Source organism: Podarcis bocagei, assembly GCF_964188305.1.
Source record: "Podarcis bocagei genome assembly, chromosome: 3".
Taxonomy (NCBI): Eukaryota; Metazoa; Chordata; class Lepidosauria; order Squamata; family Lacertidae; genus Podarcis; species Podarcis bocagei.
The window spans coordinates 96,077,212-96,101,824 of NC_138127.1; the positions used below are offsets into that span (position 1 = coordinate 96,077,212).

Below are 24,613 nucleotides of genomic sequence, written 5' to 3' on the forward strand. Positions count from 1 at the left end.
ATCTGGGGGGGCGGCGGAAGAGACTCGAGTGCTAAAATCCACGGGTTAGGGGGCGCAAATTACTTGCCTTGCCCCGGGTTAGGGGGCGCAAATTACTTGCCTTGCCCCGGGTGCTGAGAACCCACGCTACGCCACTGGGTCAGGGTTCCATCTTCTCCCCCATGCTCTTTAATATCTATATGAAGCTGCTGGGAGAGATCATCAGGGGGTTTGGGCTGGGTGTTCATCAGTATGCAGATGACACCCAGCTCTACCTCTCTTTTAAATCAGAACCAGTGAAGGTGGTGAAGGTCCTGTGTGAGTGCCTGGAGGCGGTTGGAGGATGGATGGCAGCTAACAGATTGAGGTTGAATCCTGACAAGACAGAAGTACTGTTTTTGGGAGACAGGGGGCGGGTGTGTAGGGGGATGCCCTGGTCCTGAATGGGGCAACTGTGCCCCCCTGAAGGACCAGGTGCGCAGCCTGGGAGTCATTTTGAACTCACAGCTGTCCATGGAAGTGCAGGTTAATTCTGTGTCTAGGGCGGCTATCTACCAGCTCCATCTGGTACGCAGGCTGAGACCCTATCTGCCCACACACTGTCTCGCCAGAGTGGTGCACGCTCTACTTAATTCCCGCTTGGATTACTAAAATGCGCTCTGCGTGGGGCTACCTTTGAAGGGGACCCAGAAACTGCAATTAATCCAGAATGTAGCAGGTAGACTGGTGACTGGGAGTGGTTGCCGGGACCACATAACACTCGTCCTGAGAGATCTGCATTGGCTCCCAGTACGCTTCTGAGCACAATTCAAAGTGCTGGTGTTGACCTTCAAAGTTCTAAACGGCTTCAGCCCAGTATACCTGAAGGAGCGTCTCCACCCCCATTGTTCAGCCCCAGACACTGAGGTCCAGCACCGAGGGCCTTCTGGCAGCTCCCTCACTGCGAGAAGTGAGGTTACAGGGAACCAGATAGAGGGCCTTCTCAGTAGTGGCGCCCGCCCTGTGGAACGCCCTCCCATCAGATGTCAAGGAAATAAGCTACTATCCTATTTTTAAAAGACATCTGAAGGCAGCCCTGTTCAGGGAAGTTTTTAATATTCAATGCTGCATTGTTTTTAATACTCGATTGTGAGCTGCCCAGAGTGGCTGGGGAAACTCAGCCAAATGGGCGGGGTATAAATAAAATTATTATTATTATTATTATTATTATTATTATTATTATTATTATTATTATTATTATTATTATTATTATTATTGCCATGCATCAATCAACCAGCCTCAGGCTGTGGGGTGAGGGCAGTGGTGGGGTGGGGAAGGAGAGGGCAAATCCCTGCATCCTTGTTCTCCTCCCCACATCTGGCTTCACACTTTCTTTGACTATTCCAGCCACCCTGGAACAGGTCCCTGATAATGACTCTCACTTGGCTGGAAGGAGGAAAAGGTTATATTGACATTCATGGCTCCACCCACCTTTGCTTCTGACTCCCACCATCACTGGCAGGTTTTCCCACCCCAAGATATTAGCTTGACCCTTCAGCTGAAAAGGGTTTCCCACCCCTGATCTAGAGGACCATGGCTGAGGTCTTTTAACATATGAAAGGTATTTCATTCTCTGGAAGGAACATTACCATAATGAGAAAATTATCAGTATTATATTTCTTCCTTAAGTGCAGGAATTTGAGAGGGCCTCCTGCCTAGAAAACCAGCCAAGACTGCCTTCTCACTCCCCGGCCACTTAACACATTAGGCCACAAGTGGAAATTAATGCAACTTTCTCTGTCTCTCGCTCTCTCTTTCCACCCCATCATTCTGCATGAACACGGAGGTCCAGCTCCAAGGGCCTTCTGGCAGTTCCCTCCTCACAAGAAGTGAGGTTACAGGGAACCAGACAGAGGGCCTTCTCAGTAGTGGTGCCCGCCCTGTGAAACGCCCTCCCATCAGATGTCAAGGAAATAAACAATGATCTGACTTTTAGAAAACACCTGAAGGCAGCTCTGTTTAGAGACGTTTTTAAGGTTTGAAATTTTATTTTATTTTCAGTCCTCTGTTGGGAACCGCCCAGAGTGGCTGGGGAAACCCAGCCAGATGAGCAGGGTATAAATAATAAAATTATTATTATTATTATTATTATTATTATTATTATTATTATTATTATTATTTGCCACCGCCAATGAGCCATGAAATTCCGCACCCTTAACAAACTACAGTTCCCGGGATTCTTGAGGGGAGAGGAGCCCTGACTGCTAAAGTGCTATAAGGGTTATCCAAACAGGTGACCACACAGAGATCCTTGTGACACATTGGTTGTGCCACACGTTAAAGCAGAGAACCCAGCACATGGCGTGGCAAGTGTCCTTGGGGCAGAAACGGAAACCATAATCTCATGGTATCACGGAACTGTAGCACATGGAAGGGTATCAAGGGAGGGATCCCAAGGGTCATCTAGTCCAACCCCAATCAACGCAGGACTCTCAACTAAAGCATCCGTGACAGGTGGCCATCCAACCTCTGCTTAGAAACCTCCAAGGAAGGGGAGTCCACCACCTTCCAAGGGAGTCTGTTCCATGGTTGAACAGCAATCTCCATCATAGAATCATAGAATCATAGAATCATAGAATCATAGAGTTGGAAGAGACCACAAGGGCCATGGAGTCCAACCCCCTGCCAAGCAGGAAACACCATCAGAGCACTCCTGACATATGGTTGTCAAGCCTCTGCTTAAAGACCTCCAAAGTAGGAGACTCCACCACACTCCTTGGCAGCAAATTCCACTGTCGAACAGCTCTTACTGTCAGGAAGTTCTTCCTAATGTTTAGGTGGAATCTTCTTTCTTGTAGTTTGGATCCATTGCTCCGTGTCCGCTTCTCTGGAGCAGCAGAAAACAACCTTTCTCCCTCCTCTATGTGACATCCTTTTATATATTTGAACATGGCTATCATATGACCCCTTAACCTCCTCTTCTCCAGGCTAAACATGCCCAGCTCCCTTAGCCGTTCCTCATAAGGCATCGTTTCCAGGCCTTTGACCATTTTGGTTGCCCTCCTCTGGACACGTTCCAGTTTGTCAGTGTACAATCAGAAATTGCAATAAATGCGTTATAATTGCAGTCTTAAAACCTGGGACAAAACAAAAGATCCAGAGCAAGCAAACACACACACACACACACACACACACACACACACACACACACACCCCTGGCTGTCAAACATCAACTGTAAGGGATGTCAGAAGAAGGAGAACCTTCCATGACAGGGCTAGAGGCTGAGAGTCACAGTGTGGCCACAGACTCATAGAGGAGTCAGAGGTGGCCTCTGCTACCCAGAAGCAGGACAGTCCCAGTGCTGCTGGCTCTCTTTCCTCTCTAATACCCCACTCGAGGAGAGCTCTGCATACTGCTGAGCAACCAGCCAGACAGGCCCAGAAGAGGAGCCCACCACCTCGCCCCAGTCTTCGTCTGCTGGGGAGGGATCCAGAGTTGAGTCAAGAGGGGGAAGTGGTCAGTCTCAGCAATGTCTCAAGCTGAATAAGTCGAGCCGGAGGAACACTTCTGTGCTGCTACTTTCTGCAAATAAAAGCTAATTGCATTTTGCGTCTCAAGCTCTTTCCTTCCCTGTGGATGACCTGCGCTTGCCTGACATCTCCTTGACATCAACTAACCTCTACCTCCTCCCCATCCCTCAAGTCATTTGGAATAACAGGTTTTGTTTACAAAGTTTTTTCCCCCTTACACACTGGGAGAAAGTGATCCAGCTGGGTGTAATTGGGGAGAATTTCATCAGAAGAGGGTCTTTGTCCTCATCAATCAAAAATGGAAAACATGCATTGGACTGGACCTTCCTCAGAGATTCTTATTTTATGGTGAGGCCCCTTGCTATTTACTAATATCCAGTAGCAATGGTTTTTTCGATGTGGCCCTTGCTGCTCATTAAAGATGCCTTGCTTATGAATCTGGGCCATGTTCCATTTCTTCGGCAGCAGCAGAAGGAAACCGTGTTAGGCTTATTAATGTGCAAAGCAGCTTTCTCTTCATCTCAGAAATCCCCTTCAGAAATCTGAGCGCTCATTTGTTTTTCCTTGGAATTGGCCCTACATCTCAGAGTTATTTAAAATGCGCACGTTGCAGTGATTAATGTGTTCAAACTAAGGAAACCTAAATGGGAATTTAAAACCAAAGCGCTTGTTTTTACTCCAAATGAAAATGAGCCTTGGAATTATGTCAGAAGGGTGAAAATAATAGCATTATTTAAGAGAGAGCATGGAGTGGTTTGGATGTGATGCTAAATCATAGTTTAGCATTACAGGAATGATCCAAGTTGAGCTTAAGGCAGGCATAGGCAAACTCGGCCCTCCAGATGTTTTGGGACTACAACTCCCATCATCCCTAGCTAACAGGACCAGTGGTCAGGGATGATGGGAGTTGTAGTCCCAAAACATCTGAAGGGCTGAGTTTGCCTATGCCTGGCCTAAGGCTTGTATGTTCTTCCTTCCCCTACCATGCTCTAGTATGGACGGTGCTATTTTTCCAGAAAAAGAGGTGCCAAAATTCACCATGAACATCTCCCTAGTTCTCTTGTAAGGGCACTGGCACCCATTTGAGAGTTGCCGGAACTCAGTTCCAGCAAGTTCCCACTGGAAAAAAAAGCTCTGGGTATGGACATAAGGAAGCTTCTGCTTCCAGCCTAGATTAACCACGCCTTACTGTGTCATCTGAACCCAACTGCTTTTGCTTAATCTAAACTGTGGTTTGCTGAAGTAGAGCAAACGCCAAACTACAGTTTAAGAAGCTGGCTTGTTTCAACAAACCATGGTTAGCGTTAACCACATGTTAGGGTTTGGATGTAATGGAAAACTGCGGTTAATCTAAAGGAAAAGCTTCAGATCTCTTCCTTGTGGTTGAGTCCGGGGAGGGAAAAGGAGAAAGTGTGCAAGCCTGAGGCCCACTGCAGCTCTTCCTTGTAACACTAAACCATGGTTTATCACCCCATGACAACTTTCCTGACATCTACCAGGTTCTTTCCACTTTATGATAGACAATACTGAGCTAGATGGATCACTGGTCTGATTGTGTATACAACATCTCCCTGTGTTTCGTATTACACGATAATGGGCACCTGCAAAGTAGCACCTCTAGCATTGCCAAAGCTCCACAACAGTTATCTTCATCAATACTCCCATGGTTTCCTTTTTCCTTTGTTTGGAAGTGTGGGAGAAAGGAATGAGGAAAGAAAAAGGAAAGGTGAGGATGAAGTCAAGAACCTCACGACATTGCATCTCCAATTTCCCAAACACCCACTTCGCAAAGGGTGTAATTCGCATATCATTCTGACACTTGCTAGCAATTTCCCCATTGATTTTGATAGCGCCGAACGGCACCTATTTAATAAAAACTGATCGATGGCCGGTCTGCTGTACGTATTGAGCCATATACTTAGAAACATTTGTACACAGGGGGTGTTTGGTGCCCATTCATTTGGCATGCGCAATTCCCATTAAAGTTAATAGGAGTTAGGCACACATGCACTGAAATGGAGGCTGCTTTTAATTGCCTCCCAATTAGAAGCACAAGCTTCATTAGGCCTACTGCTTTGGTAAAACACATAGTTGATGAAACAGCTTCTGCTGCTGGAAAGTTTTCATCCAGGTGTTAGTGTAATCAGGATTTTATTTCATCCGAACAGCTCTCCTCTTTCAATTCTTTTTTTTAAAAAACAACAACAAAGAATTAAGCTGCATTTCAAATTGGTTATTTGGAAAGCTAATTTGAGGTCCTACTTAGCTAAAATCTGTTCCATGTGACCTTTGCAGTGGAACAGTTTTGCCCCTAGAAACATGCTACAAGACTAGTTTGCATCCAATATTACTTTTCTTCTTCTTTAACAGATAAACAAAAGGGTCTAAGCCTCCTTGGCGGGGGAAATAACTTTGTGTCAATCCATCTCCAATCAGCTCTAGGCAACTGATCAGGGCTGGCCCATAAATGAGGCAAGGCGAGGCAATTGTCATGGGTGGCAGGATCCACAGGGGATCCTTATGTAGATCTTTATTCCCCCTTGTTCCTGTTGTAGATCTTCACTCACCCCTTCTTCCCTGGCGGGGAGGGTGACACCATTTTGTGGTTCGCCTCAGGCGGCAAAATGTATTGGGCCAGCCCTGTGATTGGAGTCCAACATCTGAAAGTCAGTATAGTGTTAGTGGTTGGAGTGCTGCACTGGCATACAGGAGACCAGAGTTCAAATCTCCACTCAGCCACGAAGCTTGACTTTGGTCTGTTCCTCAGCTCTTAGCTTAACTCTCTTCATAAGGTCATTGGGGAGGGGGAAGACATGTGCATGTCACCTTAATTTCCCTGGAGGAAAAGTAATAAACTAAAATAACTGCAAACTGCAAACATCTGGAGAGTCACAGGTGTTAGAATTCCTGCTCTGTGATTGCAGTCATGGAATTTTTGTCTATCACATGGGGGTGTATGTTTTGACTCCTGTGGGAAGTGATGGAGACAGGATGTTTGTGTTACTGTGTTCCGTGAAGTGGGACTATTGTCCTTTGTTCCTTCTCTTTGCTGTCTGATGCTAGAGAGAGAGGGAGCCATGTTTCAGTGCTCCGTGTGTGTTTATATGTAAATAAAGTAGATTAGCCAAAATGCTGAGTTACTGAGGTCTGTTATGCAAACTGCAAAGACTTTGTGGATCCCTAAGTGTGTTGGTGTCGGTTGGCATCGGTCTCTGTGATGTTCGGGCTGAAGAAAGCTTTTGAAGCTCCTGACCAATCTACCAGGAGGAAGAGAACATGCCAGTCGGGCATGTGTCTCTGCCAGGGTCCTACTCAAATGTAGGATGAGCTCCTGACATCCCCATCCCCATGAAATGCCATTTCCCCACTAATTAAGTAACTGCTAGAAAATGAATTCCAAAAAAAGGCTACCTGTCTTCCATGGGGTGCATTTTCCCTCCCACAAAGTATTGCTTTTTCTTTTCCCTTTCTCTCATTCTTGCAACAGGGCAACTGTGCTCCTAATGAATGGGGCAATTTGGCTCTGTTTTCCCCAAAGAATTCTAGAAACCACTGCTTGCAACAGAGCTGTTAGACAGTGGAATGGATTCTCTTGAGAGCTTGTGGACTCTCCTTTGTTGTAGGTTTAAAAGTAGAGGTTAGATGGCCACCTGTCATGGGTGCTTTAGTTGAGATTCCTGCATTGCAGGGGGTTGGGCTAGATGACCCTCGGGATCCCTTCCAGCACTATAATTCTATGGTTCTACACTGAGAATTGTTAGGAGACTCCTGCTATCACCCTTGCAGGACTACGACTTCCAGGGTTCCCAGGGAAGAGGGATTCGGCACTTGTGTTAGGATGTGCTCATTGTTGTGCAAACTGTCATTGGCCAATTAAAATCAGATTCTCCATAAAAAGAAAATTCAATTTGAACAAAAATTTGTGTGAATCTCTTTTTGTTTTTGTTTTGTTGTTGTTGTTCCCTCCTTCCCTCCCTCCCTCCCTCCTTCTCTCCCTCCCTCCCTCTCTCTCTCTCTCTCTCTCTCTCTCTCTCTCTCTCACACACACACACACACGTGAACAAAGACAAAAACCAATTCTTTGGCTTCTAACTGTATCACTACACCGGATTTCAGCATGGGTATGCATCTTGTTTCAATAATTGAAAGGAACTGCAGGTGTGAACCTGAGGGGAAAAGACCTTGGAAATTCTTACAATGTTGCTATAGCAATAGCTTAGGAAAATATCTCTGATCTTCATTGTAGCTCTCGAGTATGCAGCTGAGTACAAGCATGGAGGTGCCCTATCACTGGCTACACAATGTCTGCAGCTTACTACATGGAGATAAGGCTTGCAAATTACTGCTGCTATAACTTAAGGCTTTGGATAACTGGTGATGGAACAAAAATAATAATAAAAAAAATCAATTTATTTTGCTGAAATTCCTTAACGCTACGCTGCTTTTTCTCTCTCGATGACCCCATTTATTGCTGCATTAAAAGGAAAGGGGGGCTGCTTAAAAAGCAAGCAAACCATTTTATTTTTATTCTTCTTGGCTTTATTATGCATAGCTAACAAATAGTATGGAAAATGCTACCTCTGCGGAAAACGATAGGAACGTCAAAGCAAAAATAAAAAAAATACCAGTAGCTCCTGTTGTGGTGGAGCAGTGCCACCCTTCTGATATTGGCACTGATGTAGCTTATCTGGGTGGCACTGGAATGAGGCAGTAAGGATGGGATTGGGGAGCAGGGGAGCTGGACTGGCTCTGCCAGTGTGTCCAAGGCAGCTCCAAGCTTGCCACCCAACTGGCTCCACCCTAGTGCCATCCAGATATGGTGCATCAATGCTGGAAGGACAGCTCTGCCCCAACACAGGAGGCACCACTGAAATAGAGGGCATAAGAACACAAGAAGAACCAGCTGGACCAGGACAATGACCATCTTGACCGGCATCCTGTTGGCCAACCACATGCACTTGGGATGGACATGGTAAAGGACCCCTGGACGGTTAAGTCCAGTCAAAGGCAACTATGTGGTTTCGGCGCTCATCTCGCTTTCAGGCCAAGGGAGCCAGCGTTTGTCTACAGACAGCTTTCCGGGTCACATGGCCAGCAGGACTAAACTGCTTCCGGCGCAACGGAACGCCGTGACGGAAACCAGAGCACATGGGAACGCCATTTACCTTCCTGCCACAGTGGTACCTATTTATCTACTTGCACTGGCCTGCTTTCGAACAGCTAGGTTGGTAGGAGCTGGGACAGAGCAACAGGAACTCACCTCGTTGTGGGGATTCGAACTGCCGACCTTCCGATCGGCAAGCCCAAGAGGCTCAGTGGTTTAGACCACAGCGCTACCCGCATCCCAAGCTGGACATGAGCACATCAGCAATCTCACTACCTGCAGATTCCAGCAACAGGCATTGAGAAGCATAAAGAAGCATTCTGGAAGGTAACCAAGATCCTTGATCCTTAGGGGTTCTTGAGTAGGGATGTCAATGAATTCCGACAGAATGGGAAACAGGGGAGGAAAATAATGTCCACTTGTGCTCCCCAGTAACTGGTATTCAGAGGCATATTGTCTCCAATAGTGGAGGCAAAACACAACCATCATGACTTAGTTACCACTGATAGCCTCCACGATTTTGTCTGATCTTGTTCTAAAGCCATCCAAGTTGGTGGCCATCACTACATCTTCTGGGAGCAAATTTCATAGTGTAACTATGCATGTTAAGTATTTCCTTTTGCCTGTCCTGAATCTTCTTACTCCACAAGAACAGGCATGGCTTTTGCCAGTGCTGAGGACAGCAGCAAAGAAGTTTGCTGCAGAAGTAGCCATTGGAGTGACAAAGCATCCCAGATGAAGCTGCGGGAGAGCCAAACTGGCCCTACATTGGCTTACTGATATACCAAAAAGTAGCACTTTAACATTCACTTCGCTGCATCCATGGCTTCTCCACCCGACAGCCTCTGTGTATTTGTGGCATGCCCCAACAGCCTCCATGCCAACAATGGAAATGTTGCCGTTCTTTTCTTTGTGCCTTTCAAAGCTTCTTCAGTGGCAATGCTTGAAGTAATTGCACGGGATGCAACATAATTATTCATGCAAATTGCCTTTCAGAGATTTCAAAACCTATTTCATAAAATGTGTATGAGCGGAGCAGAATGGCTTATTAGCACACACAAACTGGCGGTCTTCAAATATGCTAACCAATTTGCACTGTGTTTCTAGGTGGAATGGAAGAACATATTTTGAGTGGATTACTGGGCTAATCAGAGTTAATCCATCCTAGATGGGGAGCAGCTATTCTTTGGCAGCCTTTGAGCAAAAACCCCAAAGTACAGCTGTTGAACATCCCCAATGCATTTCATGTTAGCTTTCGTGATATCATTGCAACCTTCCTCTACAACATCTTTCATTTCTAACAGGGCTTCCCAAACTCAGATCTCCGGCTGTGTTTGGACTACAACTCCCATCATCCCTAACTGGTGGGGACAGTGGTCAGGGATGATGGGAATTGTAGTCCAAAAAAAGCTGGAGACCAAAGTTCTTCAACATCAACATTGTTCTTCAACATCAACTTCATGGAACTGGTCATGTTATGCAGATGCCTGATTATTGTCTTCCAAAGCAACTACTCTATTCCGAACTTAAAAATGGAAAGTATAATGCCGGTGGTCAGCAAAATAGGTTTAAAGACTCTCTCAAGGCAAATCTTTAAGAAATGTAGTATAAACACTGACAACTGGGAAACACTGTCCTGTGAGCGCTCCAGTTGGAGAACAGCCTTTACCAAAGGTGTCATGGGCTGTGAAGACGCTCGAACTCAGGAAGCAAGGGAGAAACGTGCTAAGAGGAAGGCACGCTTGGCAAACCCTTGCTGTGATCACCTCTCGCCTGTAAACCTATGTCCCCACTGTGGAAGGACGTGTGGATCCAGAATTGGCCTCCACAGTCACTTATAGACTCACTGTTAAAACTGTGTTTATGGAAGACCATCTTACTTGGCTACGAGTGATCACTAAAGAAGAAGATCAGGCAAGCAGTGTGAGGGCATTACAAGAACATAAGAAGAGTCTGCAGGATCAGGCCAATGGCCCACTTCTTCCAACGTCCTGCTCTCACAGTGGTCAACCAGAAGACTACAGGAAACCAGCAAGCAGGCTTCAAGCACAATAGCATTTTCCCCTCTAGTCCAGCCAATCTGTTCTCCCAGGGGCTGCCCAGATTCCTGTGGGAAACCCTCTGAGAAGGACCAGAATACTCTCTCCTCCTGTGGTTCCCAGTGGCTGGTATTCAGAGGCATTGCTGCCTCTGACCAAAAGACAGCAGCTGCCCCATTATAGGCATCCAGCAGCGTAGCAAATGCTCTGCAAAAGATGCCTTCCAAGCGGATCAGCTTGGGAAGCTTTTATAAGATTATGCTAATAATTAAACCTTCCGCCGAATGTATCGATTTGGTACTTTAGAAAGGCGGCCGCCGTGCGCATCCGTCAAAGCGCCGAGGATCCTGAATGCAAATAGGGAAGCTGGGCAAAAGCGCCGTGTCTCTTTCCACATCCCAAATCTGAAAAGCTGCGGAGGGAGCCTCAAAGATGCGATTACGATTTGCGCACGCTGGAGTGGCAAGCAAAGGCTTCTCACCAAATCACTTCCAATTACGTGAAGCACTTGTGGCTTACGTCCCTTTATTAAGTGTGTGCCGTAAGTAGCAATACGGATAATTTCCCTGCATTTTACTTACCATAAATCTGACCTTAGTCATAACAGCCCGGAACACCTGACGTCAGTACATGAGCGGCAATGGATTTGGTTGGCTCAGAGTTTACGTTGAAGAATCCAAATATTATTCTTAACTTACGACCTGCTCCTCTCAGCCAGAGATAAAGCCCATTTAAATCCCATATCATTCGAACACAAGAAGGTTTAGCAGTTGCTCAACTGCCTTCCTGAAATCAATGAGACTTAAAAGTGCTGAACTTTGGCTGGATCAAGTCTATTCTTTTGATCAGTGGCTAAACAGCAGGCGAGGGGAATCTCTGCCCCTCCAGATTTTGATGAACTGCAACTCCTCACCCCTCGACCATCAACCATGTTTGCGATGGCTTATGGGAGTTGTAGCTCAGCAGTGTCTAGAGGTACAAATGTTCCCCCCCCTGCTATATGACACCCTGCTTTTGAATCTTGAAGCGCACCTTGCAAAACGTGTCCCTTTTGCTTCGAACGGCAGGAAAGTTTAAGGAGGTTCAGTCCAAAACGGAGGGAAATGTCATTCAGTGTGCTTTTTGCACCTCATCCGATTCTCCCAAACATGCATGTGAATCAGAAGGAAACTCTCTGTGTGCAAAAAAAACACGCCTGCACATTTACATTGTGCACACACACATATATATCATATATATTACACACACATATATAATATAAAAATGCATACAAAATGCATATTTTATAGGAAAATGCATATTAGAAAAATGCATATTTATAGGACAATGCATTGGAAAGCATTGGAAAATGCATTTTCATTTTTTACTGTTTCCATCAAATGAATAGAAAGCATTGGAGAATGTACATTTTACTGCATGCGAAATGCATTAAATTTAATTTTAGACTTTCATACCTTTTCAAAAAACTGGAAAAAAGAGAAAAATCACCAGAAAAGAAGTGAAATTAGGCTGCTCAATGTGTTCCTAACCCAAAACATATTGCTTTAACACAAGCAATAGAAGAGGGTTCTCCACCATACCTGAGGACAACTGGCCAGCTAAGGGAGTGTAGGGCAGGCCATGCGGCAAAGACAGCTTTGCCTTGCAACATCTCACTGCCATTCCCCACCTCCCAGCATCTGCTGTCTGAAGGAGCTGACTCACTTGGCCTAACAGTAGGGCCGCCCCTATCCATCAGCAATACCAGGGCAGTTCACAACAACACTATGCAAAACAAACGCAACTCCAATGTAGTCAGCATACTAAAATAGAATAATATACATTGTAATCCACAATAGACAGGCTGTGTACTACCCAGACTCAGCATTAAGAGCCCACAAATTACCATCTCTGACAAACGTCCCATCTGCCCGCTGAACAGGCAGCATGACAGAAAAAGAAAGAAGGAGAGCCAATAATTCAATTTAAATGCATCTGGAGGTGCAAGGAGGGTGAATATTTGGTTCAGCCTACATTGCTCAAGATTTTCTTTATGCAATGAGGCAATCTTAATTGAGATTTTACATATGTTTGCTTCAGTTCAGCAGAGAGTGGGGGGTGGGGGAATGTGGCTGAGAAGCAGGAAGAAAAGTTCCAAAGCTAATTAAAAACGGTTAACATTTAGGTGTTGGAAACAATAACCTGTCATGGACCTATCAGCATGAATTCTCCCACAAAGCTTTGCTTGGTTTCACAGATAAACCTGTTGTTCTGTACTATCCCATGACACCAATTAAAAAATTAATTTGCTCTAAGAAGCAACCGTACCTGCCGAACAGGATAATGGCTTGATATTCAAACCTTTTTGTTCCACGCTCAGCGTGCTATAAAAGAAGGCTGGCTTCTTTAATGTTAGTTCCTGGAGCGCTGGGTGGAGAGCTGTCCTCAGCCTTTCACAGCTGCTTGCCCAAGATTTATGATTATGCTGCCTGAGATTAAGTCGGGAGACTGACTCAAAGCCAGTTATGAAGCAGATGTTCACAACTGGCTGTGGATCCTAGAGATGCGACTGTCATTTATCTGAGGCAAACCAGAGCCCTGATCGCACACAGAGGGATTGCGGAGAAAAGCACATTGTTGGAACTATGGAATTCGCAAGCACAAGTTCTGGTAATGGCCGCCAACAGATGACTTTAAGCAGCCAGGGATAGTGTGGCAGGGCTGTACCCAACATCTAGCCAGCTCAGCAGGATGGTCAATCTGGAAACCGTGGCTCATGTTCTCCTGTCCTGTCCCCTTTATAAAGATCTGAGGAATGAGATCATCACCCCACCCCCAGGCCGCCCATCTGTGGCCACATTGTTCTTTCTTTTATCAGATCAAAATGATCAGACAACAGCCAAGGTTGCTAGGTTTATCGAGGGTGCAATGGGATTAAGGGCCACTATCTGAACGATAATCGTGGTCATTTGATTGCCCTTTTTACCCGCTGTTGTCTTTTTAATTGTATATATTGCTTGTTTTATGTTGCTATGGCCATTGGCTAATGCGAATAAAGTTTATCTATCTCTATGTCAGCAGGATGGAGAAGGGGAGAAACACAGTTGTGGCAAAGCTGGTGTGGTGCAAATGTGGTGGCAGGAACAATCCTGCGCATTTGTACCACCCCAACCTCACCACCACCACACTCCTCCCTGCTCTCTATCCCAGTGTGTTGCATCAATTCAGCTCGATGCTGGCCTGGTGTGTCCAACACCCTGTCCAGTACTAAGAATAAGCCCATCATTGGTGACCAGCCGTGATGGCTGTGTACGGTTGGGCATATGGGCTGTCTGCAGGTTTCCCATAGACATCACGTTGGCTAGTGTTAGTTACAGGATGCTGGACCGAATGGGCCTTTGGTCTGATCCAGCAGAGGTCCTACTTATGCTCTTATGATGAGCCATCAAAGAAATGCATGTATGTGTGTGAATCAGGAGTTTCTCTCCAATCTGCCATATAGGCTCTGGAGGAATAAGCCACTTGCCGGGTCTAATGCACGTACTCCATTCAAATCAGACTTCTGGCAATCCTGAGTGACTTGAATAGAGCTGGTGAAAAATGCATGTTCCTGGTGGACTGTGACCACATTCAACTCCTCTGGCAGCCTCCCTACCTAATCCCTATTCTAGTTTTGCGGCACAAACACACAGCTCCCTCCTACCTCTGTGCTCGACAGCTGCTCTGGAGTGGCAGGCTGCCACAGTTACCTTATTGTCAGAATCCTCCAAATGTTTCCTCCGCAGAGTGGTTCGACATGGTTATGGAACAGACCACAGACCAGCTATTTGCTGCACAGATTCCAGGGGATGACTAATATGTGTTTGGCAGTGCTGTAGGTGCCTGTTGAAAATCAGCTGCTTGTAGATTACAGTCTCTGGCTATGATTATTCTGTACATTCCATAAGCACCTAAGGATTATGTCTCCAAGACAGGGAACATGAACTTGGAATGAAAAGGCAGAACTAGAAGAAGTTCCCACATTTCAACCATTTCCCTGTTTGCTGGGTTATGACATTTAGTTACAAAGTTGGACTTTCTTTGGTTTCCCCACACTTGCTCCAAAAATGAAAGAATGGCACAGCCCTGTGTGATGAAGGGTAAGCAATATGATCTGCTACCAGTCTCTCAGGAAAATTTGTGACTTTCATGGATTAGCATCACAGTTCTACAGATAAGAGATTTCTTCCTTCTTTTTTACACTAGGCTTCAAGTTTCCAGGTACAGAAATGAGTGAAAAACTTCCCCACTTAAAAAAATGAAAGAACGCATGGTTATAGGCTAACCTCTGTAGGCTTTGGGATTGGGCTCAGTAAATCCAACTGCCTTTTCTGAAGAAGAAAGGAGAGAAAGTAATATAATTGCAGTTCTGTGCCTGGAAAGCCCACTGCACTCTTGATCAGGAGTATGACAGGGTTTCCAAATATCTAGATCCAAAAAGGCATCATAAAGCTCCCACAATGCTGTGAGTGTTTGGATACAGTTTGCAAATCCTAACTCAAGTGTTGCACCCGGTATGGCTGGGAAAACCACCAGCGGCCCTCCAAAAGTTGCCGGATTACAACTCCCATCATCCTTGACAACAGGCCATTCTGGCTGTGTCTAATGGGAACTGGCGTCCACTGACACCTGGAGATCCATGGGTTTACCATCCCTAATGAACGGAGGGACTGTGGGTTCATTCTTTGTGACATTGTGACACCAAAGGCTTTTAAAAAGCCAGCACATTGCCCACTTTGTGACTCTCTACAGGAGGGGTCGGCAAGGTTTTATCTGCCTGGGCTGGTCAAGTCCCGTGGAGATCTCTCTGTGGGCTGGATTGTGCATGCGCAATTTCCAGTGCCTAGGCATGCGCAGATGTGATTTCTGGCATCTGCGCATGTGCAGATGTGATTTCCGTCTGCATGTGCAGACGCTGACCCCTGCTCTACAAATCCATTGCAGCAGCAGCAGAAAATAGTCTCCCAGTAGAGTACAAAATATGGTCTGAAGCTCAACATCAAAAAAACGAAGATCATGGCCACTGGGCCCATCACCTCCTGGCAAATAGAAGGGGAAGAAATGGAAGCATTGAGAGATTTTACTTTCTTGGGCTCCATGATCACTGGAGATGGTGACAGCAGTCACAAAATTAAAAGACGCCTTCTCCTTGGGAGAAAAACAATGACAAACCTAGACAGCATCTTAAAAAGCAGAGACATCACCTTGCCAACAAAGGTCCTTATAGTTAAAGCTATGGTTTTCTCTGTAGTGATGTATGGAAGTGAGAGCTGGACCATAAAGAAGGCTGATCGCCAAAGAATTGATGCTTTTGAATTATGGTGTTTGAGAAGACTCTTGAGAGTCCCATGGACTTCAAGAAGATCAAACCTATCCATTCTGAAGGAAATCAGCCCTGAGTGCTCACTGGAAGGACAGATCCTGAAGCTGAGACTCCAATACTTTGAAGAAGAAGAAGAAGAGTTTGGATTTGATATCCCGCTTTATCACTACCCGAAGGAGTCTCAAAGCGGCTAACATTCTCCTTTCCCTTCCTCCCCCACAACAATCACTCTGTGAGGTGAGTGGGGCTGAGAGACTTCAAAGAAGTGTGACTAGCCCAAGGTCACCCAGCAGCTGCATGTGGAGGAGCGGAGACGCGAACCCAGTTCCCCAGATAACAAATCTACCGCTCTTAACCACTACACCACACTGGCTCTCATGGCCACCTCATGAGAAGAGAAGACGCCCTGGAAAAGACCCTGATGTTGGGAAAGATGGAGGGCACAAGAAGAAGGGGACGACAGAGGACGAGAAGTTTGGATAGTGTTCTTGAAGCTACCAGCATGAGTTTGACCAAACTGCGGGAGGCAGTGGAGGACAGGAGTGCCTGGCGTGCTCTGGTCCATGGGGTCATGAAGAGTCAGACACGACTAAACAACAACAAGCAGCTAGCCCAGGACAGAAGAGCTGTGAAGCCACTTTTCCATCACTGGTGTTGCTACAGCTTGCCTGGATAGGATTGGTGGTGGCAAGAAAAGGAGCAGCAGCAGAAGAAATGGATTGGCTCTGCCAGTGCATCCATGCAGCCCTGAACTTGCAACCGCCCTGCCTTACTTCTGCCCAGGTAAGATGCGATGACATCAGCAATGGGCGGTGGCTCTGCAGTTCTTTCTCACCACACCAGCCGCTACTGCAGCCTCCCTCCCCATGTCTGGTTCTGCATGTTTCCTGACAATAAAACACACTGGGTTTCTAGATGGGTTCTGTTAATGGACCAACAGAAGGTGGCAGATGTTCGGTGCAAAACAAGCGTTAGCTAGAGCCAGTTCCCTAGTATTCTCCCTTCATTCTCTTGCGGAGCTTGGCAGTTGCTAGCAACAGACCCAGCTATTGAATACCTCCTAGAGACCGCCTGTCATTTCTCCGCTAACCAGTACAAATAACTGCACACCCGCACCTGCTTGTATTCCCTTATGTGCTGCTGCTATGGGGGAAAGCGAACTGTATTTCATAATCATCTCTTGCACCACTTCTGGGAGCGGATGGAAAAACGACAACATCAGAACCTCCCAAAGTTTCCAACGTCAACCAGCTAGTTTCCTTAATTCTACCTTTTGCAGAGCAGAAACAGCTTTAAAAACAAAGGGGGGCATCTTTTTGTAAATCTAACTCCGCTTCTGCATCCAGTGGGTTGCAGGCAACTAAGTTCTACTCAGTGTAGACCCATTAAAATGAATGGATGTGACCAGTGCTATTTTTCTAGAAGAAGAGGTGCCGGAGCTTACCATGAACTTCTCCCTTGTTCTCTTAGAATGGCAATGGTGCCTACCTGAGAGGTGCTGGAGCTGAGCTCCAAATGAAAAATGCAAGTCCATTAATTTAAACAGATCTACTCTGGTGCTTGGCAGGGAGTTCCAGAGCAGACTTGGTGCCACACTAAAAGACTGACTCCTTACGAGGGCAGAACGGACATTGAATGGAACTGGCAGAAGTTCTACATATGCATGAAGTGCTTCTATGGGTTAGTTTGATGTAGTGATTAGAGTGTTAGACTAGGTCTTGGGAGATCAGGGTTCAAATCCCTGCTCAGTCATGAAGCTGACTAGGTGACTTTGGGATAGCCACTCTTTCCACTTCACCTATCCCACTGGGTATTGTAAAAACACAATCTAAAGAAGAATAAGATGCACTACACCATCGTCTGCAGCATGAAAGCACGTCTCTCTCCATTTCACACCTCTTTGAGTATAGCTGCCCAAAGGACACTTTTTTAAGGTCACCAAAAATATTACAGGCTCATCCATTTTTCAGAGCATACTTCCCTAATTTGTAAAATCTCTTTTGAAGCAACACACTTCCCGACACCCAGTTAAGCCAGCTGCACATTTACAAACAAAAGCTGTGACACGAGGAAACCTCATTAGCTAGGCTACGATTTGAGAAGTTACGATCAATAAATTACAAATTCACGACTCGAGAAAAGTGAATTATTAATTCACTGGTACGGATAAACTAATGTCCACATACAAAGGGCGCAATGTTTTGGTGTTCAGTCTGAAGGCTCTGAATTAAAGAAGAAGTGGAAAAACCAAGCCAGCTCAGCACAAGTCTGAAGAATTCACCAGCTAGCAAGTATATTTATTTTATATCCATACCACCCTTCGTCCAGAAATCACAGGGCAGTTCACAGCAGAAAAGTACCAAAAAAAAAAAAAAAAAGAAGCCATGGAATCTAGATGACCTTTGGCAACTCATGCGTTTTTCTGACCTGCTGTGGTGTGAAAAGTGAAAGGGGTGCACAAGGATATTAATATTGATGCCACAACCAGCTATGGGATGCTCTCTGACAGGAGGCACACCTGATGCTATTGCTATCTGTTTCCACCCACCAGGTAAAAACATGTTCATTCCTCCAGGCCTTTGGACCTTAATTCTTAATTTTTAGTGGGCCAGGACAGAGTTGGATCTAGTTTTCTATTACTTGTGTATGTTAGGCTGTTTTCATTTTTGTTTTTAATGTAAGTTGCGTTGAGGTTTTTTAAAAACACACACCCAAAATGACCAATATATATTTATAATAAAAAATAATAAGAATTTCAGTGTGTCAACTCTGAGTAGGAATAACGTTGGAATCCCAATCATATCTAATTCAGAATTAAGTCCTACTGAATTCATTGAGGCTTACTAGCAGACAAGTTGGGGTTACACTTGCATAGTTAAAGCCATAGTTAAAGTAGAGCCTTGACTACCTTAAGTCACATTGATTCCACTGGATAAAATCTACACATGTGCCACAGGATCAAACCCATTGCTTTTTTCGTGTTACTGAGCTGCCTGTGCTCATGAACACTTCATCGGTTTCTGACAAAGGGAAGAAAAAAAGGCTTACATGGATTCTTGCCTAACCTTGGAGAGAGTCCAATTCTTCATAGTGACAAGACCACTCAACTGAGCTTTCCAGATCATCAGAGAAATATACTGCAATTCCAAAGATGCAGGTTTTGAACACACTGCTCTTCTCCACTTGTATGATTCCACAGCTCAATTAGGAGAATCCTCCAAACCACCCAGAGGACCAGAAATAAGTTTGCTCCTCTTGCCACATACTAGTTTCTTACTGTGTTCCCTGGTTCTTCTAACCATAGTTTATCATGATGCTCAAATGAGGCACCTATGGTTAGCGCTAACTTCTAAACTGTGGTTTGCAACTCAGCTTTGAACTATGGTTTTAAACCACGGTTTGGAGGCTAGCACTGACCACACCTCGCCCAGTTTGGATATCATATCAAACTATGGCCAGAGTAACTCAACAAATGGAGGGTGGAATCAACAGATAAGAGAGGCAGAAGCACATTCATACACCAAGTAGATCAATCTTTTATGGCTTGGCTCAGTTAATTTTTTTTGGGAGGGGAGTATCAAAGGGATCTACACAGATGGTAACACAAGTCAAAGCATTTATGCCTCATGAATCACCAAGGAATGTAGGAAGAGTCTTCAGGGTGGAACAGCCCATATTTGTGGCCTTGTAAGATGGAATCATCTTTCAAGAGGGAATCATCTTACAAGGACATAAAGTCATTCAAATATACTGGATGGGAATTTTGTTTTGTTTTGTTCCAGAGAGAAAACCTGAAATGTTTTGGTTACCTCCCGGTTTCCATTTCTCGTGACAGAGTGTATGAGCACACAAATAAAAGAATCTCTTATGTAAGAAATGGTCTGACACTGTGTCTCATTTCATGTCCACACTTAGCAAAAGAGTCTCACAGCCTATTTGGAAAACTGAGCAAATGACTGCCCCGCCCAAATCCCTTCCTCTTCTAAAATTTATTTAACTGCCCTTGAGAGGCGAAATGATAGCAGGATCACACCTTTGTTCACCCTTTCTAATGAGGCATGTTATTTTAGCTTCCCTGGCTTTGAACTAGAATGTCAACAAAACTGTACTCTGAATTGTCAACCAATTCTGGACTCTGTTGGATGGCTATTGAGCATCATTCATTCTATTCCTCCTGACCAACTCTGCTCTGCTGTAATTTGGAAATTGTGTGGGAACATCTTCTCTAAGAAAATCCCACATGCTTCGAAATGTGTTTGTCTGCCATTTCCACTGGAATCATTTTGCCAGTGTGGGCACTGTTTGAAAGCACGGAACTGTTTGGCAGAGCCTGTAACCTTCCACCTGGGACAGGGTCTCAAACACCAGTTGCTATCGAACTACCAACAGCAGAGAGCTGCTGTTTCATGCCCTGTTTGTGGTCTTCCCACAGACATCTGGCTAGCCACTCAGAAACAGAATGTTGGACCAGACAGGGCTTTGGTCTGATCCAGCAAGACCTTAAAAGGTAAAGGGATCCCTGACCATTAGGTCCAGTCGTGACCGACTCTGGGGTTGTGGCGCTCATCTCGCTTTATTGGCCGAGGGAGCCGGTGTACAGCTTCCGGGTCATGTGGCCAGCATGACTAAGCCGCTTCTGGCGAACCAGAGCAGTGCATGGAAACGCCATTTACCTTCCCGCCAGAGCGGTACCTATTTATCTACTTGCACTTTGACATGCTTTCTAACTGCTAGGTTGGCAGGAGCAGGGACCGAGCAATGGGAGCTCCCCCTGTCGTGGGGATTCGAACCGCCAACCTTCTGATCGGCAAGTCCTAGGCTCTTATTGTGCTCTAAAATTATTTCCCCCAATGAAATCACTGTTTCCGCTCAAAATAAATGAGAACGGAAATCTCTTTTCCTGGGCTAAAAGGTGTATGAACAAAGGAGAATCAAGGGTTGACCCTCTTTCAGGTCACATCCACTTCTCAGTATCTGAAATTGATATGCACTGCATCATACATGTGTGCTGTCTTGGTGAGAGGTGTGCAAATTTTGTAGCCGGGCATCTATATCTGAGCACAACCTGTATAGCAGGAGTGAGGTACTTGTGGGTTCTGTAGATGCCCTACCCATCATGGACAGTGGTAAGGGATGATGGGATCTGTAGCCCAGCAACTTCAGGAGGGCCACAGGTTCATTGCCTCGCCTAAACGGGTCATGCTCAGTCATTGATACCCACTACAAAAACCACATGCGTCTCAATAAATCTACACGCAGCACATATGCAGTGCATATCACTTTAAGAGACTCAGAAGTGGATGCTATAAAAGAAGAGGGAGCTAAATTCTCAACTGAATACACAATCCCCCTTTCCTACCACCTTCGATTCTTCTTAAAAATAAAATCTGTGTCTCTACCCTTGATTAACTTTGTGGCTGAGCAAAGATTTGTACTATGAATGAATGAATCAGTTCATTTCTGGTCTGTTTTACTTTTGCACATGTTCACTCACAAACCTGTTACTTCCTGTTTCTGCATTTGTCTACAATTAGAAATAGAAACGAATTCCACACAAATTTTGTGTCCAACATTTTCTCACGACATATGCATTTCTGTGCTCATTTTCTCTCCAAATGTGCACGTCAAATGCATTCTGATGCATTGTGTGAGCCAAGAATTGTGTGGCAATAACTGTAGAGGTGACAAATCCAATTCAATGGGTGACCCCATTTGGATCTGCACATTAGCCCAGGAGCCACTGGTCAGGTCATTTTCCTTGCGAAATGTACACAGATTGGATTCCTCAAGCATCCCAAATTTGAACAGAGGCCATCCTGGCCCCAGAGCCTGATGCGAGGAAAGTGGAGGCATTTTGCTAATCCTAGCACCCCTCTACAAAAGGCTATCTTCCTCTTCTTCCAGCCCTCCAGGACTTGGAGAGCAAAGTTCTGAAGTTAGGAGCCTTCTCTCTTCATGTAACTTCATATTCATCTCCTAAATTGCACTGGGAGCCACCCTCCTCCCCAAAGTACAGGAGGCCCCACATTTCAGAACTTCGCCTTCCAGCTCGGGAATGGATGAAAAAACGGGACAAGGAGTTGCCCACGTTGTTATTTATGGATAGAAATGGAACACACAGCAATGCCAGGACACCACATTCTCCCCTTCTTATATCAGCAGGAACAACTCTGAAATAACCACCCCTTAGATCCCGATGATGCTCAGACAACACGGAGATATAGAGATCCTAAAGGCAAAATTCTGACCTTGTGCTACACATTAAGTTATTCTTGGAGCCCAGTGACTGCATCAGTAGGCACAGAAATGCACACAAATATATCAGGGCTAGCATTTAAGAGCTCAACAGACGCAGTTGCGACTGAGTGCCCCAGGTGGTTCAGGGCAGATGGACATCTTCTGTTCAATTAGAAGCTGTATGTTCGACTTGGAAGAGCAAGCTGCTACCCATGTTGCTATTCAGGACTTAAATCGTTTGATGGGAGGGGGAGCAGGCATGAGTTGATATAGGCAGAGCAGTTTGAGGATGGTATGGGAGTCAATGATAGGTCAAAGGTCCTAATGAAGGGCAGCCTTGGCTAGGGATGGAGGATAATTCAGTTCTGTGCATTTCAGTGTGAAAATACATAACTCCCAGAAACTGCTATCCTTGGAAACAGCCAACCTTGCAAATGTGCACTTCACCAAATTTGGTGATACAGTTCTCCAAAAATATGCAAAAATGCCTATATTAGAGGAAAGTGTCCATAAAAATGTATGTAGTAGTGAAAATAAAACACAAAGGTCTATTACAATAATATGCATATATTGAGCTGAATTGTATACAAAAAGGTGCATGAAAATGTGGGGGGGAATCTCAGGGTGCCCTTTTTTAAATTGTGAACTAATATGGAGAACTGAAGGTTGGAGAAAATGAGAAAGAAATTGATATATACCATATTTTTCCATGTATAAGATGCCCCCATGTATAAGACGCCCCCTATTTTTGGGGACTCCAAATTAAGAAAACACCCCTCAACACTACCCGTGTATAAGACGAGCCCCAATTTAAAACCTAATTTTCTGGTTTAAAAACCTAGTCTTATACACAGAAAAATATGGTATTTACCCAATCTTAGCCTTGGTTCATGCTTGGCTGCATGCATTGCAGGCAGAAAGTCCAATCTCCAGTACAGTGGTACCTTGGTTTAAGAACAGCTTAGTTTATGAACAACTTGGAAATAGAACGCTGCAAACCCAGAAGTAGGTGTTTTGGTTTCTGAACTTTGCCTTGGAAGCAGAACAGGTTCCACTTCCTGTTGAGTGTTTTCCATTTGTAAATTGAGACCCCCGCTGCTATGGGAAAGCACACCTTGGTTTAAGAACACTTTGGTTTAAGAACGGACTTCTGGAACGGATTAAGTTTGTAAACCGAGGAACCACTGTATCTCCAAGTAGGGGCTCTCCAGGCTTACAGACCTGGGACATTTGCAACTCTACCTGGAAATGCCAGGGATTGAACTTGGGACCTTCTGCATGCAAAGCAGATGCTCTACCACTGAGCCACTAGCACCAGACTGGGAAGGAACCCTTTCTGAGAGCCACTGCGTATCAGTGTAGACAATAGTGAACTAGATGGACCAATGGTCTGACTTGGCATTAGGCAGTTTCCTATGCAGGGAAGAAATTTCAGCCAGCCTCTCTAAATCCAGACTTGCCAAGCTCCTTTCTCTGCACAAAACTACATAAGGCAGGCATGTCCAACGTCTGTTTCGGGGGCCTAATTTGGCCTGCCGTTCCCTAAGGCAGTTTATTTCCTGGGGTAAAATCCTAAAAAAAACCTCAAGAACCTCAAGTTCAACAATTTTGGTCGGCTCTTTGGTCAGCCCTCACAGCCTTTCCTTTCATCAACTCAGACCCTCTTTGAAAAAAGTTTGGACACCACTGAAAGGGTTGGGTTGGGGATCTAGAGTAGCCAATTATGCACTGTCAAAAAGGAGGCAACGTCACCAAAGGACACAGATCTGCATGAAATGTTGCATACGCTAACACTTCAGAAACAATGACTGTAGTGGAAAGAGGATATATCTCACCCTTGCACCCGGTGTGCCTGCTCAGTTCAGAGCCTAACTGTTGATGGGCAACATCAAGGCTCCTCGCTGCTCTCCCTTCTTAGGGGTCTTTAACTTTAAACTGGGCTTGGACAGGGCAGGCCTTCAAACAGACGACTCCATGAAGAACCTAAGAAGAACCTTTCTGGATCAAACCAAAGGCCCATCTAAGGCGGCATCCTCAGAATGACCAACCAGAAACCTATGAGGAACTAAGAAGCAGGACCTGAGAGTAGAAGCACTCTTTCCACTTACAATTCCCATACCTTGGGTAACATAGGCTTCAGGTTACATACGCTTCAGGTTACAGACTTCGCTAACCCAGAAATAGTGCTTCAGGTTAATAACTTTGCTTCAGGATGAGAACAGAAATTGTGCTCCGGCGGCGCGGCAGCAGCAGGAGGCCCCATTAGCTAAAGTGGTGCTTCAGGTTAAGAACAGTTTCAGGTTAAGAACGGACCTCCGGAACGAATTACCGTATTTTTCACTCTATAACACGCACCAGACCATAACACGCACATAGTTTTTAGAGGAGGAAAACAAGAAAAAA

General features: G+C 45.3%; 1 protein-coding gene across 37 annotated transcripts in view; it reads right to left on the bottom strand.

The window, feature by feature from the left end:
- Window positions 1-24,613, bottom strand: part of NRXN1 (neurexin 1) — a 1,024,248-nt gene that overhangs the window by 29,857 nt on the left and 969,778 nt on the right. Inside the window, exon 1 of one of the 37 annotated variants that reach the window (XM_081188388.1) lies at window positions 11,214-11,503. The exons of 35 other annotated variants lie outside the window; for them this stretch is intronic. In XM_081188388.1, the coding sequence (XP_081044514.1) occupies window positions 11,214-11,234 (21 nt within the window). In that variant the 5' untranslated portion in view covers window positions 11,235-11,503. Of the gene's footprint in view, window positions 1-11,213; window positions 11,504-24,613 lie in introns of those variants that run through there. One more of the 37 variants, XM_081188387.1, reaches the window with a different exon arrangement.